Below are 15,977 nucleotides of genomic sequence, written 5' to 3' on the forward strand. Positions count from 1 at the left end.
ACACTCAGCTTCAACAGCTTATGCGTATGTATGTATGTGTGATTAAGTATTTCAATATATATTTCCTAAGGGATAAAAGAGCACACCTAAGAAGGCGATAGCTGATTCAAGGAAGGCAAAGCCATAAACTATTTACAGCTCAATATCTCTATGCCAATTTTGCTTCCCGCCACTACCTCACACACACATGCGGTTCAAATTGACTGCTATCACTCAGAACAACAACAAAAATTATAAATATAATATACAGGCAACATATAGTAGGTACTACTTACCATCATGTGGCACCAGCGACACGTCAAGCCGGTGATGCCGTGATATGCCTTAATGCGTTTGCGACACTTGGAGCAGCGCCCGTAGCAATTGCCATCGACCCAGTGATGCAACATGTCGCCGCCACCCTTGGCTTTCTTTGTTTTTACGTAGGTGGTGATGCAGGAGGGTGGAGCACGTTGCACGCAACGTTCGTGCACCGTGTATTTGCATACTGTTGTTGTAATATTTGATATTATTGTTGGTATTTGTTATTGTTGTTGGCCATAATCAGAAGTTGTCAGCAGCATTGACATCATCAGCATAGCGGTGAGTGCCCATAATAAATTCGCGTTGTTGTTTTTATTTTTGTGTATTGCATTGGAAAGCGTATTGTATGACCAGCGTTCGCAAACATTTGCATGGAGCGGTGCGAGGAAGAGAAGAGAAAAATAAACACATGTCAGCAACATTTGTTAATTGCGAATTCGTGTCAACTCGTAAAGTTTTTTATACGCACTTGGGTATTTGCGAGTTTTCTGCTACTCACTTGACGGGTTTGTGCGTGTTTGTGCTTGTGTATGTGCGTACCACCTACATGCGTTTATATAAGTACATTCGATTGACTTTAATGGCTAATTTATGCAAATGCACGCAATAGAATTTTATTGACTGGAAATGTTTTTTCAAGTAGCTATTTACTTATACTGCTACATATGTATATTATTATTATATTTTATTTATTTGAAATACATTTATTTTACTCATAAATCTTTTTTTATATTTATCTTTTTTTAGATTTAAGTTTGTAATGAAGTTTTAACAGGTCAATTGAAAAGTTTCTAGCCTACCATAGCAAAACTTTTTTGGCGAAAATTTCTTTTGAGATCTGAGAACGGGAAATAGTCGCTGGTGGCCAGATCTGATGAATACGGTGGTTGCAGAAGCAATTGGCAGCTCAATTTGTGGACTTTTTCCCTCATTCACTGACTTGTGACTTGGTGCATTGTCTTTCACTTTCTTGTTCTCCAAATGCGACCATTTTCGGCGGTTTCATCCCTTGAACGGACCAATGACGCTTTGTATTTGTCGCTATTCATGTTCGACCTTTTCAAGGAAGTCAATAAAAAAGTATATCATATGCCCAGAACTCAGTTGCGGTAACCCTGCCCGTCGACTATTGCGTTTTAACGCTTTGGTGGGGGTTCACCATGTGCAGTCCAGTCGGATGACTACCAATTGAACTTCGGAGCGAAATGATGGAGCCATGTTTCATTCACTATCACATATCGACGAAAAAATTCAGGGTTTCTACATACGCTTGAATATCTAAAAACACAAATCCTTTATGGGTTTTTTTCAGAGATAATTTCTGGAAACTAGTCATCAAGTCAAGTTTTTGATTCAACTGTATTTTTCTCTTCAATAAAACTATATTTTATTAATACGCTTAATTCCTTTTTATTATATAAATTTTTTTTCCAAAAACAAAAGTTGTCTCAATCAAAATTATATAATTCACAATCATCCTAATCATCCCACAGCTGTCAAATTTATATATGGATTTAATGCTAGTAGCGCCATTTATGTGTTGGGCGGGCGCTTGTCAATTGACCTGTTATATCGTTTGCTTCTTACAAATAATTTGTTTGTGGATTATTTTGGAAATACCGATATTTCGATCCATTCGATCCATTATACGATATAAGGGATCTCGAAAAGTTTCGTCAACTGTTGCAATAACATAATAATAACATACAAGTGTATGAGTCTTAATTTAAGCCATATTCATTAAAAAGTATAAATTATTGTAAATGTATTAATTGCAAAAAAAAAGTATAATTGTCGTTTGCTTAAAGGGATTAACTTAAAGAGTTAACTGCGGCTGCTATAATACTCTAAAAATACCAAAAATAACCAAAAAGTAAAAGTTTTCCATATACGAACTTGATTTGGATCGGTCAGAGGACAACGCTAAAAGGCTTACGGTGATTCAGTTTTATCAAATCCATAAGCCTACATGTGATACAAAGACTTCAAAGACGGCCGATCGTTGAAGACATACCTCGTTCTGGACGACCTTTGACCTCTTTTACTAATGGTTATACGGATACTTATTAAAACAGTAAAGGATATGGTGCTTGAATATCACAGGCAAGCGTTAGAGAAATGTCAAGAGAGCTCGACATCTCTTGCGAGTCCGTTCGAATAAGTTTTGAAAATATTTTGGGTATGAAACGTGTTCTTGTTCGACTCGTCCAGATAAAGCTGAATATTTTTCAAGAAGAGTGCCGTAAATAGGTCTCTTTGGACATCCTTGGTCGTGCGAATTCTGATCTCATATTCATGGAAAGCATTATAACTGCTGATAAGACATCGCTTTATGAGTTTGACATGTAAACAAGTCAACAATCATCGGAATAGAGGGGGAAAAATGAACTAAAAGAAAAAAAAAAAAAAAGATAACATGCCAAAATCGCTCAAAATCAAGATGGCATTCATGGTTTGGCATCGCAACGAGCCACGTATGTGACCAAATTTAAAGCCAAAAATGCAATGAATGCAATCGATCAATTACCATATTCATCAGATTTGGATTCGTGCAAAATTTCCGCTCCGTGGAACTGTAAGATGACAAGGATTTCGGTGACAAAAATCCAGTCGATTTCGGTTGCCTATGTAAATCTCTATGTAGAAAAATAAACTATTTAGTAGCTTTTACTTTTTAATAAATAGCTCATGTTCTTTTCAGCGCGTTCTCCATTTTTCTTGGTAAGTATATTGTACGTTTTCTCTAAGATATATAGAGTTCAGTTGCTAACCATTTAGTAATAATGCTTTCGGAATAATATGATTAGTGTCTATAAAACATCTGAATCGCCCAGTCAGATTATGGCTCTCCCATTAAAACTCTGTTAACTCCTAACTTTTAAAAAGCTTTAAATGAAAGCTACTGTTATACCGTGCCAGGCCACAAAGGCATCGAAGAAGGCTCCTGAGACAATGCAAGCATGCCAACGATGATTCCATTTCGGCACAATTATTTTGATTCGCGGTTTGGGTGGTTTTCAGCGAATGTTTTTAGTGGCCTTAGCGGACTCATAGCGCGTTCTCCGATGCGGTTAATTTTGTTTCTGTCCCGAAAGAATAAAGAAGTCACAGGCGAACCAAATATGGCAAGTACAATGCCTGAGCGATAACTCTCGGGGTTATCGAGGAGTATTCGAGTTTGCATCAAAAGTCGGTCACAGTCATGCTCAAAGGCGATGACGCAAAGCTGGTCATTTTAACGAATTAATTTATATACATATATCTCTCAAAATCGTGAATAGTGTTTCTTATTTACCGTTTGAACCTTGGAGTACAAATTTATAGTGGACCTTAATACGGTATTCCAAGAAACCATGAACATCAAGATGACTTTTGACCGACTTTTATTAAGACTAAGACTAGATTAGGTTGTGATTTAGTAAAGTAAATGACTTAACGAAATTAATAATAGTATTTAGTGTAATTTTCTGAATAGGCAAATAATCAGACTCTTAACTGAAATATTATAGTACTGTTATATTACATTTACCCCACATTTGATTTTACTATCATGCATTTAGATGGAGAATACTGGAATTTAATTTAAATTGTGCATGACTAACGAACTTATTTTGTTTATGCAAATTCGCTCCGATGTAAAATTCATTAGACTAAATTTGAGTTGTTTTCGCTCGCTTGTGTAGGCAGTTATGTAAATGCATATGAAGCAATTTCTTGAAGCAATTCACGTGCCGAATGATTTCCGGCAAATGTAATGCATTCGACTGTGCAAACAAATAAGCGCCAACAAACGCATGAACGCAACACACACACACTCTCACGCTCACACATGCACGTATGTGCTTGCAGTTGCATATTTGGAAAATGTAAATTTAAATAAATACCCATCTATCCGTCGCTTCCCGTCAGCCAGCCCGTTGCAATTTAACTTTTCACTTACAGAGTTATTTGAATTTCCGGCGTTTAAAGCGAACTTCATCACGAACCGGAAATGCACTAAGGCACATGCAAGTGCAACACACACACCCACTATTATGTATATACGTATTGTATGTTTGTGTCGAACTTGTACTTACACACACAGCAGAGACCCTTTTTGCCGAGGCCGACCAACATATTCAGGCAGAGATTACAATATGCTGGCTTGCTGAAATGTTTTAAGCGCCACACATGAATGCCATCCTCCTTCAGTGCCGTATTGTCAACGCCTGCAATGAAAGCATAAAGACAAAAAATATAGTTTTAGTGTATTGAATTGGAATAGATATACATACACATACAAACATCTAAATGATTGAAAGCATAAACGAGCGTAATGGCAATATTAAAAAAAAAAAAACATGGAAGGATGCGAAGCAGCGATTGCAATCAAATTTAATTATATATATGAGTGTGTACTTCCGATGGATATTTAAAGTTTATTTAAGGGTTGAGGAAAATTTCATTTAGGACACAGAGCTGTCTTACTTGTGACATTTATGTTCCCGCTTAAGGCAATGATACTGAACAAACCGTTAAAGAGAATTTTGAAGTTCACAGTAATGTTATTTTACATTTTTTCAGCATCACCCTAATGCACATACCTGCGATTTATAATATAATCAAGCTACAAAATAGCTTAGATATTGAACTTAAAAACAATAGCTTCAGAAACCTGGAGAAGAAAAATACAGCACCTGATCAAATATGAATCGGACTTGTCTACTCCGAGCGCAAAGCAAAAATAATCAAGAAATATGTTTTTCATCATAAATTGGTTGTACAAGTATTATTACGTTGCAAAACAAAATGTATTATATTATATTATATTAATAACAACGAGTTTGTGCTAACAATCTAAGGAATGGCGCTCCAAAAATGAATCGAAACCTATAAATCAAAATTAGCGGAGAGCACTGAAGGAAATCCCAGCCAAGGGTTATAACAAGTGTATCGCAAATATGAAGTTGGCATGCTTGTATTGGCTCAAAACCATATTTTGAAGGCGATAATATAGATTTATAAAAAAATTTTCCGCGAACATATATTTTAGCAGTTCGGTTCAAATTTGATTAGATCGTATTACTTGAAAAATGTGCTTCACCTATGTAAGGTTTTCATTTTGATAAGATTTTCAGAGTTTCGAATTCCTTATATGCAACAATTGGCTTCTGAACAAACTAAAATATGGTTATATTCTTTAAGAAAAGTGGTTCATATATTTTACAACGTAAACGTTTTATATTGAAACGCAACGCTGTCCTAACTGTAGTAAATGTGAAGTAAGGCTGAGTTTAGTGATGTGTCCACAGTTTGTAACACCCAGTGGGAAGCGTCGGAGCCCTATAAAGTATATACATACATTATATACAAATGACCAGTGTGTTGAGCTTAGTCAATTTAGCAATTTCCGTCCATCTGTCTGTCCGTCTGTCTGTATATATAGGAACTAGTCTCTTAGTTTTTAAGATATGGTTTTGAAACTTTGCAAACGCCATTTTCTCTTCAAGAAGCTGCTCGGTACTGTCGATATCGGACCACTGTAACATATAGCTGCCATACAAACCGAAAAAGTGTCTTGCTAATTTTGCCAATTTTTATCCTTTCAGGTCATAAGAATCCAAGAGATTGTATATTTGTATTTTAATTTTGAATATGTTTACACAAATAAATTCATTCTAAATAATAAAGAATTTCTCAATGAATGGTTACCAGCGTTTCTGACCAGTTAATAGAGTTGTCCGCTTAATAGATTCTATTTAATACACATCAACAATGTCCATGGTTAATGGAGATGCCCGCTTAATAAGGCGTCCATTTAAGAGAGCTTTTACTGTATTCTTTATTTACGAATTGTCTTAACTATCCTATCTTCTCAGTTAGTTCGAACCGGATATAGTGTGCTAAATTTTACTAAAATCGGTTCAGTAGTTTAGGAGTCCATCGCGGACAGACAACGTGACACGTATTTTTTATATATAATATAAAGATTTTTTGTGAAATTAAAACTATTTCCTACTAAGAGTTTTCAAAAATTGTGATTTCATTAAATTTTTGGGCGCGTAGCCAAAAATCTGTTACTACAATTTTTCGTCTCTGAGGTTTTTACTAAAATAAATAATTTTAAAATGTATTTAAAAGTATATATGTATTAGAAATATATCTGATGAATCTTGGTTAATTTATTAATTAAATAAATAATCATTACACCTTATTGATATAATTAGATTGCAGCGCCATCTGTGGCTTATGTCAGCTAGGTAGTATATTTAACCAATAATTTCAGTTTCTTGCTTCAAGTATTTATTTATAAGAAATGTTTCTAAGGGGTGAATTTTAATAAAATAATTTTTTTTTTGATAGCTAGATATTCAAAAATCATGTTTTTATTGATAAAAGAGATCGCAGCGCCATCTATACTGTCAGCAGGGTAATTAAAAAAAGAGTTAAAATAATCCCGAAAGTTTTTCTAAGTGCCAACGATCCAAGGCAAGCAACTAGTAAAAACAAAACCTGTTGGCAGCTCTGCTCAATAATTTACATAAAAGAGTATTTTCCCAAATACTTCGTTTAAAGTTTCACCCACACTACATATTTACCTCAAAATTTAAATTTTCTCAAATTTAAATCTTTAAAAGACATCACTCTAGTTGCTTGCTTCTAATTATGTAGCGGATCATTAAAAAATCTAGTTGAAGAAAAGTTTAAATAAGGAAAATAGTTAGCAAATCAACGCGCACAATTGCCACAACGCAAAGCAAATAAAGTTTGCTACAACTTAATTGTCACTGTCTCAAGTTTGCTTTAAGCAAGTTAAGTAGTCATTTAACTTGAAGAAGTTGCCAGGAGTGTGGTCTTTCGTTAAAGAAGAAACGACTAAAGAACACGCCTGACATACTATTTAAACCATCGCATACATATGTAAAGAAGACAATACTTACCCAAGAGCACGAGCAGTGGAATGGTTGTTAGGCCGCCACGCTGCCATTCTTCCAGTGAAACAGTTCCATCGGCATCATAGTCAATTTCCACCATCATATCTTGTAGAATCTGTGAGGTGGAAAGAAAGTAACAGAAAAAGATTAAGAAAGGTAATATAAGAACAGAAAGTATGTGAGTGGAATGTGTGGGTGATAACACTTTATATGCAAATAAGTGCATATGTATGTATGTGTATATTTTTGAGCATGCGTGTGAAAATATGTATATGTGTCGTATGTATGCATGCGAACACATGAATTTACGCAAACATATACGCACGTCTCCATGTTCACTTGTATTAAAGCAGCTGAAGGCATACTGGGCGTATGAGTAACCTCGAGCTGAATATGCCCAAGCAGTTAAGCGGCGCTCGGAGTGCTGTGAGTAGCAGCTCAAATAGCTACATATGTGCGTTTCTTTAGCGCGTAATGCTGTGGGCATGATATAAGCCGGAAAACGCTCTTTCGCCTTCTCCTTCTTATTGTTGCTCTTCTAGCGGGCTTTCGCCTTTGTTGCCATGTCGAAAAAGAGTTAATAGCGGTTGCCTGTCAGGGTTAACGCGCTTTGCTAGCGCAAGTATATTAAGAATTTCCATTGAAATTTAATACCGTATAAACCGTTCGCGGACAGGCAATTGCAAAGAATGGCGGGGGGTGCTCGCAAAATCATAAGGCAGTCTGTTGCAGATGAAAAGTTGATGAAAAATAGCAAAGCGGCAGTTAAGTAACTGCGATGAAATGCGATTGTGTGCGCAGTTGAACAGCTGGAAATGTAATTTTCAGCCCTATTGCGGCGCAATAAATAATATAAAAATATAATTTGTTGCATAAAAAACGCAATGTTAAAAATGCCTTGATATGCGCGAATGCGAATGCTCGCTTGGCGGAACTATATAACTTTTGTTACTTGCTTTATTACATTTCCTTTTGCTAAATTTGTTGTGGCACTTTTGTAGCAAATTGGAGGTGTTTTCCAGTGATGAATTGGTATTTGAGTGTTGCGCATTTTTGACATGCACTTGTCGGAAATGGTTTGTTCGGATAGTGTCTTTCAAATTGATTGAGTTTTTTTTATTAAAGATAGATAGTAGATAACATGCTGTTAAATACGAATATTTTCAATTATGTAGAGAACCAATTTTTATTTTTTTTTATTTTTTTTGTTGCAACCCTGTTATGAATTTATAATTTTTTTTATATTGAACCTGAGTAAACCGAAGTAATTTTTAAAAATATTCCTTGTTTTCGAAGTGCATATTGATAACAGATTAATTAATGTAAAGGTGAAACAGAAACTTAAAAGCAAAACTTTCCAGAAATAAGAAAAAACGTTAACTTCGGTTTCATTGAAGCTATAACACCCTTCACATAGACTATTTACTAGAACTTTGATCTATAACATCTATATGCATATTGCCTCGATCTTAACAATTTCCCCCGAGATTATTGCATTGACATTAATCCATGTCAAATTTTAGTATCTTCCTCTTGTTAAAAGAAAAAGTTTTAGGTATATACAGGAACTTTATTCATTTCGATGTCTTATATCTTCCTTTTACTGCTTTGTGTTGATTTTAAATCATTAGTTTGCTTTAGGTTCCATCTTAGTCCCAATCTAATTCAAGAATTGCAGCGTTTAGATAGGAATAGCTGAATCTAATTATTCGTCTAAAGAAAAGATAAACATGTTTTCGAATATTTTGAACCCTAGGATATAAAGGGTGTTTTTTACACGTGGTTTTCAAGAATAAACTAAAACTAAAGTTTTTGCTAAGAAATTTGCTGTACTATAAAAATAAGGGTTGCCATTATCTTTTGAAAATTAATTGGGCTAAGTGACCGCCGGGACATTCCAGCATATATTCCAACTGAGATTAAGCCCATAATTCGAACAATTTTTGCAGCAGTTGAGCTCCTTTGTTAGCAATAATGCCAAAATTGTTCTCTTTTAAGTCTTCAATCTTCTAGGGTTTATCTGCGCAGAACAGCAGCTTCACATAACCCCACAAATAGTTGTTCAGCGGTAATAAATTGCATGATTTTAGAGGACATACAGGCCCACTACGCGAGAAAGTGTGCTCACCAAAAGTTTCATTCAATAAATTAATTGATTTGTTGGAACAAACTTCGTTCACATCAATATTTTGAAATTTAGCTAAGGAAAATTCATCAATCATGTCATGCATTCCTTTTGACTGTAACATGATGGCTACCTTCGTTTTTAAAGAAAGATATGGACCAATGATTCCCTCCCTCTGTCCACAGAACATACTAAACTGTGCCTTTTTAAGTATAAAATGCAAATCCTCACTCTATTTATTAACGTACTTATTGAAATAAATGAGTTTCATCGCTGAATAAAAATTTCTTGGAGAAGATCGAGTTCAGCGGTCATCTCATTCACCGAACGTACGAAGCGCTAGATGATCGCTCGGTTTCAATTCTTGCACGAGTTGTATATTATACGCCTGTAAACCAAGAACTTTTTGCAAAGAGATGGGCACAGCTACAACTGTTGCGCGCGACGGTGAATGGACTCGTTCGAATATTTTGTGGCGTCTCTGAAAATGTCCATTTGCCTCTTGAGTCAACGGAGTCTGAAAATGTTCCAATATTGCTCGAAATGCCAACTCTGCTGGGCTATTATGTCGACCGAATATTGGTCCGGTCGACCCGAATTTAATTGTATCATTTAATTTGCATACGTTGCTTTGGAGTAAGTTCGTTCATTAAGAAATGGCGAGCAGACCAACTCCAAAAAAATTGCCTTACTGAAAACCATACATAAAGATACATCCGTTATTTAGTTATTTTAAGGTGAAAAAGATTGCCACGATATTTGTAACACGCAGAAGGAAACGTAGGATACCCCCCCAAAATATATAAATATATAGTACACATATCTAAATAATCAGAATGACGAGCTGAGGGGATCTATCTATCTATCGGAATATACGTCAACTAGATTTTCTGTTTTTGGGATACCGTTCTGCAAATTTTCACATGTTGTTTTTTTTTATTTCCAAAGAGTTGCTCATTTGTCGGTGCTGCCTCTGTTGGACCACTATAGAATGTACATAGGTGGCTACTGTGCAAACTGGAAAGTTCAAGTACAAGTGATATCAAGTTAGATAGTCTTTAGTATTCATGAAGAGTATTACGGTACAACCGAAGTTAATGCTTTTTTTTTTATTTTATGCAAATTTTTTTCGCGCTTTAATTCGAGCAAGCATGTGGTTGACCATGCTTGAAAAACCCACTATGTGTGTTATCCGCAAATATTTTAAAGTTATGAAAGAGTATTTTTTTATTAGATTCGCCGTGGAAGTTGACTTGTTCGACTTTTCTTGGCGACGTGATATATTTCTCCAATCTCTGCTACCTTAGGCTGAGCAAATAGGGAAGATTATGTAAAAAGTAAGAAGTTATCGGCGATTCTTAATATAATTACAATATTGAATCTGATTCTCTTCCGCTGTGAATTCAACGTTGAATTAGTTAATATATTATTTTTTATATTTTTTTTTATTGTATTTTAGAATAAATTATAAATAAATTTACAGATAGACTAGAAAAATTAGCGAAGTGGCTACTTAGGCCTTCATTCAATAAATAAGTAAATAGCTAAGGGCATTACCCAGTAAAAGAACACTAAGTTAAGCTTTATATCAAAATAAAACTCATAATCCAGAGTTCACGTAACTTTTTATGTAAACATATACGCAAATAAATGAAGCTTAAAGACACTTGCTTTAAGCTTCAACGTTTTTTTTTGCGTCCGCGCTCACCTGCACGCCAATATTTCAATTTATTTAATTTACTTTGATGTAGCCATTTTTGGAGCCTGCGGCTGATTTCACCACAAACGGTTGTTCATTATTATATCAAAATTGGTGAACGAGTCAAAGCGCATAAAAAACACCTGTACAAATACAAAAACAAGGAAATAGTTTGTGGCAAATGAAATAAAGTAAATTAACATAAGCGTAACTAGCGAAATAATCAGCGATCAGCGGAAAAAAGCGCAAATTTGTATGCGTGTCTGCATTTGCGTGTGGATGCGTGGGTGGGACCCTTTGTGGTGCTTTGTAAATGAGCGCGTCGAATTTTATGCTTATGTAAGCATTTGAGGCGGCAAGCGAAAGTAACAATAATTGGAAAAGTTTTATTGAGTTTGACCGCAGGTTGCGGTTTGCGTGAGCAAAGCAATCGCACCAGCTGTTGCAAATATGTGAGTGTATATATATATGTATTAGAAAGTGTGTATGTGAATGGGTGTGCTTGCAACTTTTTGTTGCCACATTCGAGGTTGCCGGCAGTGCTGCCGAAAATGAGGCTTCTCATAGCCCTTAAAGTATTTCCATCTGCGCAGCTTGACCATTATTAACACGTGTACCATTATAATTTGCTTACTCAATGAAACAGTCAACAAGAAAATCAGAAAAGTGAAACATTATTTTAAAATACTGCTTGCAGCAGCACATTCAATGCAGCTGTTTCATTTCTACTGAAAATATAACTCGACTCCCTGACAGTTTGTGTCCCAAAATTTACGACCGCCATAAGTCACATTTGACTCATCGAATTTTATTGTAGCCTCCATTAACATCATGTTTGATTTGTTATATGTTTTATACGATTATTTGACATGTATTCACTTCAATTTGATTTTCGGTTGTGATCTGCTCCAATTTTATGACGAATTAATGTGCGGAAATTTATGACAGATGCTGTCATAAAATATGCATATATGTAGTCATCTACTATGACTATATCATATATGTACGTCACTAGTAAAATTTCGGCTTTATGATTATGGGGAATCGAAAAGTTTAAACATTTTCATGGATATAATTTCCCTTAAAAATAAAGAGCTTGATCTAAAATTGATTTCTCAATATGAAGAGTAAGAAAAAAAAAAAAAAAAAAAATTATAAAAAATAAAAAATAAAAATTAGAATAGAGTGAACTGGTGAGCTGAGGGCTAGAGAAGATGAGAACTTTTATAATACAGCGCGACGAGTTAGGGCTGAAGTGAAGCTTAGAGTCAATCAGATCTGACCACAGAAGAAAGGGAGCAAGCACTCAAGCAATGAAGTTGCTAGTCCTTATAATGCCTTCTATGTAATAAACTAAAGTACCAGCAATTTGCTCTCTAATATGGCTAGTAACTTTTGGTTAAAGTGAATTTTCTATAACTTCCAACCGGGAGTATGATCAACTTTGTCGGATGCCGGTAGGTCATTTAGTTTGGCATTTGATTACGCAGGTTCAAAGTTTAATTACCAAATCTTATTGGGTTTTTTACCTGCGTACCTGTTGACGACAGCCTTACCCCATGGCGCTCAAAAGCACAGCGGATCAAATAAATGCGTTGATCAGCGCCTTAAAAATGGCAGGAATTTTCAGTATCAATTAGCAGAGAAGAATAGACACACTAACCACCTTGGTGGGTTTGCGTTCAGCTCCCGATTGCGATGCAACTCCACATTGAACTGAGGGTCAGTTCTTCTCGCATTTGGGTCTTAACCACAACCACCAATATATTTACCCAGTCCTCTATACCCGCCCTACAAAAACAACCCGAACAATCAGATAGATGTCTTTAAAGCGGGAATGCATTTAGAGGCTCATGCCCTGTAAGCAGAAAACCTAGACTCAGACAAAATCGCGAATGTACTCGTAAGAGTATTTTAGGAAAGGTGGAATTCTTACGTCGATAATCTGATCTGAGTTTTCTGTTTCCTATTATTTATTAAGAATCCATTTCATTTCGACTTTATTCGCCATCATCGGAATTTTAACTTCCACACAGTGCTGTCGGCTCCACGCATTGCTTCGTCTTAATTAGTTATATGCATTAATTTGCTTCAACGTGCACGTGTCACAAAACTTTGCTCGGCTTAACAATAATAATAAGTCTTGCTGTATATCTAATAATTTCTATAGGCACACAGTAAGGTCTGGGGGGCTTTGTTAATTCTTTAAGTATCTAACTAATGTCAACTGCAGAAGCAAACGTTTTGCAACTCAATTCGAACACATAATTAAGTATGTGCGTACTTGAGAAACTGCATGCATACAAAAGAGATGTATCAGGTTTAGATATAGGGTGTCGTTTTAGGGGTATACAAAATTTTTTTTTTTACTTTTTTTTTCAAATCAAACAGAGAAAAGTTAAAGAAATGGGTCGAACAGAGTGGAAGCCAATAGTGTAGGTCGCTACTAAGCAGTTCTATGTTCTAATAAAGACGTTGATATGTAATCCAGAGACTAATTTTTATATCCAGCATGACATATATTAAATACGCCAAGTAACATCTTGAAGGAAACTTTGAAGACGCTATAAAATAGATTTAAATATATGGGAACTAGTCCTTAAGTCTCATAGATATCGGTCTGAAATTGCGCACATGTTCTTTTGGTCACGAAGCTACTCGCTTGTCGGTAGTGCCGTTATCGGCATATAGCTGCCATACAAACTAAGCGCTGACTATAATGTCCTTGTATGGAAAACTTTTTTATTTGACGAGATATCTTCACGAAATTTGGCAAAGATTATTTTTTGAGATCACAGTACAAACTCCGAAGGAATTTTTCATATCAAACTACTATAGCATATAGCTGCCATACAAACTGATTGATCAAAATGAAGTTCTTGTAAGCAAAACTTTTTTATTTGTGAATCTGTTTGTAGCGAAGTACTTTAAGAATATTTGTATAACCTTAAAAAACACCCTATATCGATATGCGAATACGAATGTCTTTGACAGTAGCAACGCACTTCATTAACTTAACCAACAATTAGTAGCTGGAACAAAATGCATAATAAAAAGACGATTTGCTCTTTTCGACAACGTCGTCATCATTAAACCCCGAAGACGATACGATAGTCGTAGAAGATTTAATTACATTTATTGTCTTTTCACTGTTAGCTGTTATCCTGCAAAATGCCCGAAAGCAAATAGGCAACCTGCAGCGTACTTACCGAGTAGAATTTACAGTGGAAAATTTTACGATTTCATTTTACAAGCTTAGAGTGCCTAGTTAAAGACGCTAACGAAACGATGAAATGGGCGTAATGACAGCAATGACTTGACGATGATGATGATGATGATGGTGATGAGTGGCTTAATGCATGGCAACCAGCCACGTACATAAACAAGCAAATAAAAACTGGAGACAAATATATACAAAAGAAACGAAAATACGAAATAATGTCTGGATGATGGGTGAAGACAGCACTCGAGAGAATATTTGGGCATTTAATGGCTTGAAAAGAATTGATTTCCAAATCAAATGTTTTGTGTAGCAATGTATTGGTGTGTTCGTCTGTGTGGGGTATTTTTACTGTTAAATGAAGTCTTACTTACCGGTCGCAATTCGCTGACATCCCAGCCAAGATATTCGGCAACAGCCATCATTTGATTAACAATCGCATCCATTTCGGCCGTATCCAGGACACCATTGCCATCGGTGTCGTATAAACGAAACATAACTGTGCAGGGTTAAGAGCGAGAAAATAAATGAGAAACCAAATAAAATATAGGCATTAAAGTACTGTATCTAGTAAAAAAAGACATGATTTGCGAAAGTGTGAACAAAAGTATAAGGAAATATGCGCATGTTTATGCTTTTGGAATATTTTGTGCATGGAAATTCTGTCTGCACATTTCTGTATTTTTTATGGCTTTTTCGGAGCACAAAAATAAGAGCAAACAACGAAAATACATCAGCTTTGATTTAAGCTCCCACTCTATTTTCTTCTACAAAAAAAAAAAAAAAAAAAAAAAAAAAAAAAAAAAAAAAAAAAAAAAAAAAAAAAAAAAAAAAAAAAAAAAAAAAAAAAAAAAAAACAAAAAAACCATATCCGACGCCTTAAAATATTTTGCAATTTGCATTTTACTACACACTCTGCATATCATTTAGCGTAGCATATATTCAGGCGTTCATTTAGTTTATTAGCACGTCTTTCGCAAATTTTCTGTGCAAAGTTTTCTTTGTTGTCCCATTACGTTAGAGTGACTTGATGTGCATGCGGAATTTTAAGTTTTATTTTCCACTCGCTGTTGCAGCAAAAATTAGTTCTTTAAAGAAGGTTTGGAAATTTGCAGTAATTTTTCTTCCAAAACTATGTTGAGACATAAATAAAAGATGTATGAAAAAGAATTTTGTTTGTATGCAACGGGAACTTCATTGCAACTGCATTTAATATGGAAAAGTCTAAAGAAAGTGATGTCAATTTAAAGTGTGACCAGAAATATTGCAAATATATTGAATGAAGTTTTGTGAATATCTATCATTGCATAACTACGAGACTTGCTCTTCACCGATTGTACTTACTATATGTGGAATACACTTGTTATATCTAATTTATTATTTGTGACACTACGAGAAATTGATTTCCAACATTTCGTGTTTTTTGGAAGAAATAAATTCGGGATACCGAAATTTCGGGACCATTTCGGGATTTAATTTTTTATTAAATTGTTTTTAATATTATATACGTATGTATATTCCTAATATTACTGAGTTTTCGTGATTTGCAAAAGAAAAATAAATGTGATCCCGAAATTTGCAATCTGCGAGGGATTGATTTTTATTAATAAGAACAGTAGTAAATCATATTATTAGGAATATATTGCCGGGATTTTGGAAAGAAAAATATTCGGAATCTCGAAATTTCGGAACCACTTCAGGATTTTAATAAATTTT

The 15,977-nt window shown here is 35.0% G+C and overlaps 1 protein-coding gene across 1 annotated transcript in view; it reads right to left on the reverse strand.

The window, feature by feature from the left end:
• Positions 1 to 15,977, reverse strand: part of LOC108973161 (diacylglycerol kinase 1) — a 193,514-nt gene that overhangs the window by 38,861 nt on the left and 138,676 nt on the right. The window contains exons 9-12 of the mRNA XM_018940226.1: positions 14,636 to 14,760; positions 7,224 to 7,332; positions 4,380 to 4,511; positions 276 to 487 (exon numbers count right to left, since the gene is read on the reverse strand). Coding sequence (XP_018795771.1) covers positions 276 to 487; positions 4,380 to 4,511; positions 7,224 to 7,332; positions 14,636 to 14,760 — 578 coding nt within the window. The remainder of the gene's footprint in view (positions 1 to 275; positions 488 to 4,379; positions 4,512 to 7,223; positions 7,333 to 14,635; positions 14,761 to 15,977) is intronic.

The sequence above is a fragment of the Bactrocera latifrons genome, unplaced genomic scaffold, assembly GCF_001853355.1.
Source record: "Bactrocera latifrons isolate USDA-ARS-PBARC rearing strain unplaced genomic scaffold, ASM185335v1 scaffold_46, whole genome shotgun sequence".
NCBI classification, from domain to species: Eukaryota; Metazoa; Arthropoda; class Insecta; order Diptera; family Tephritidae; genus Bactrocera; species Bactrocera latifrons.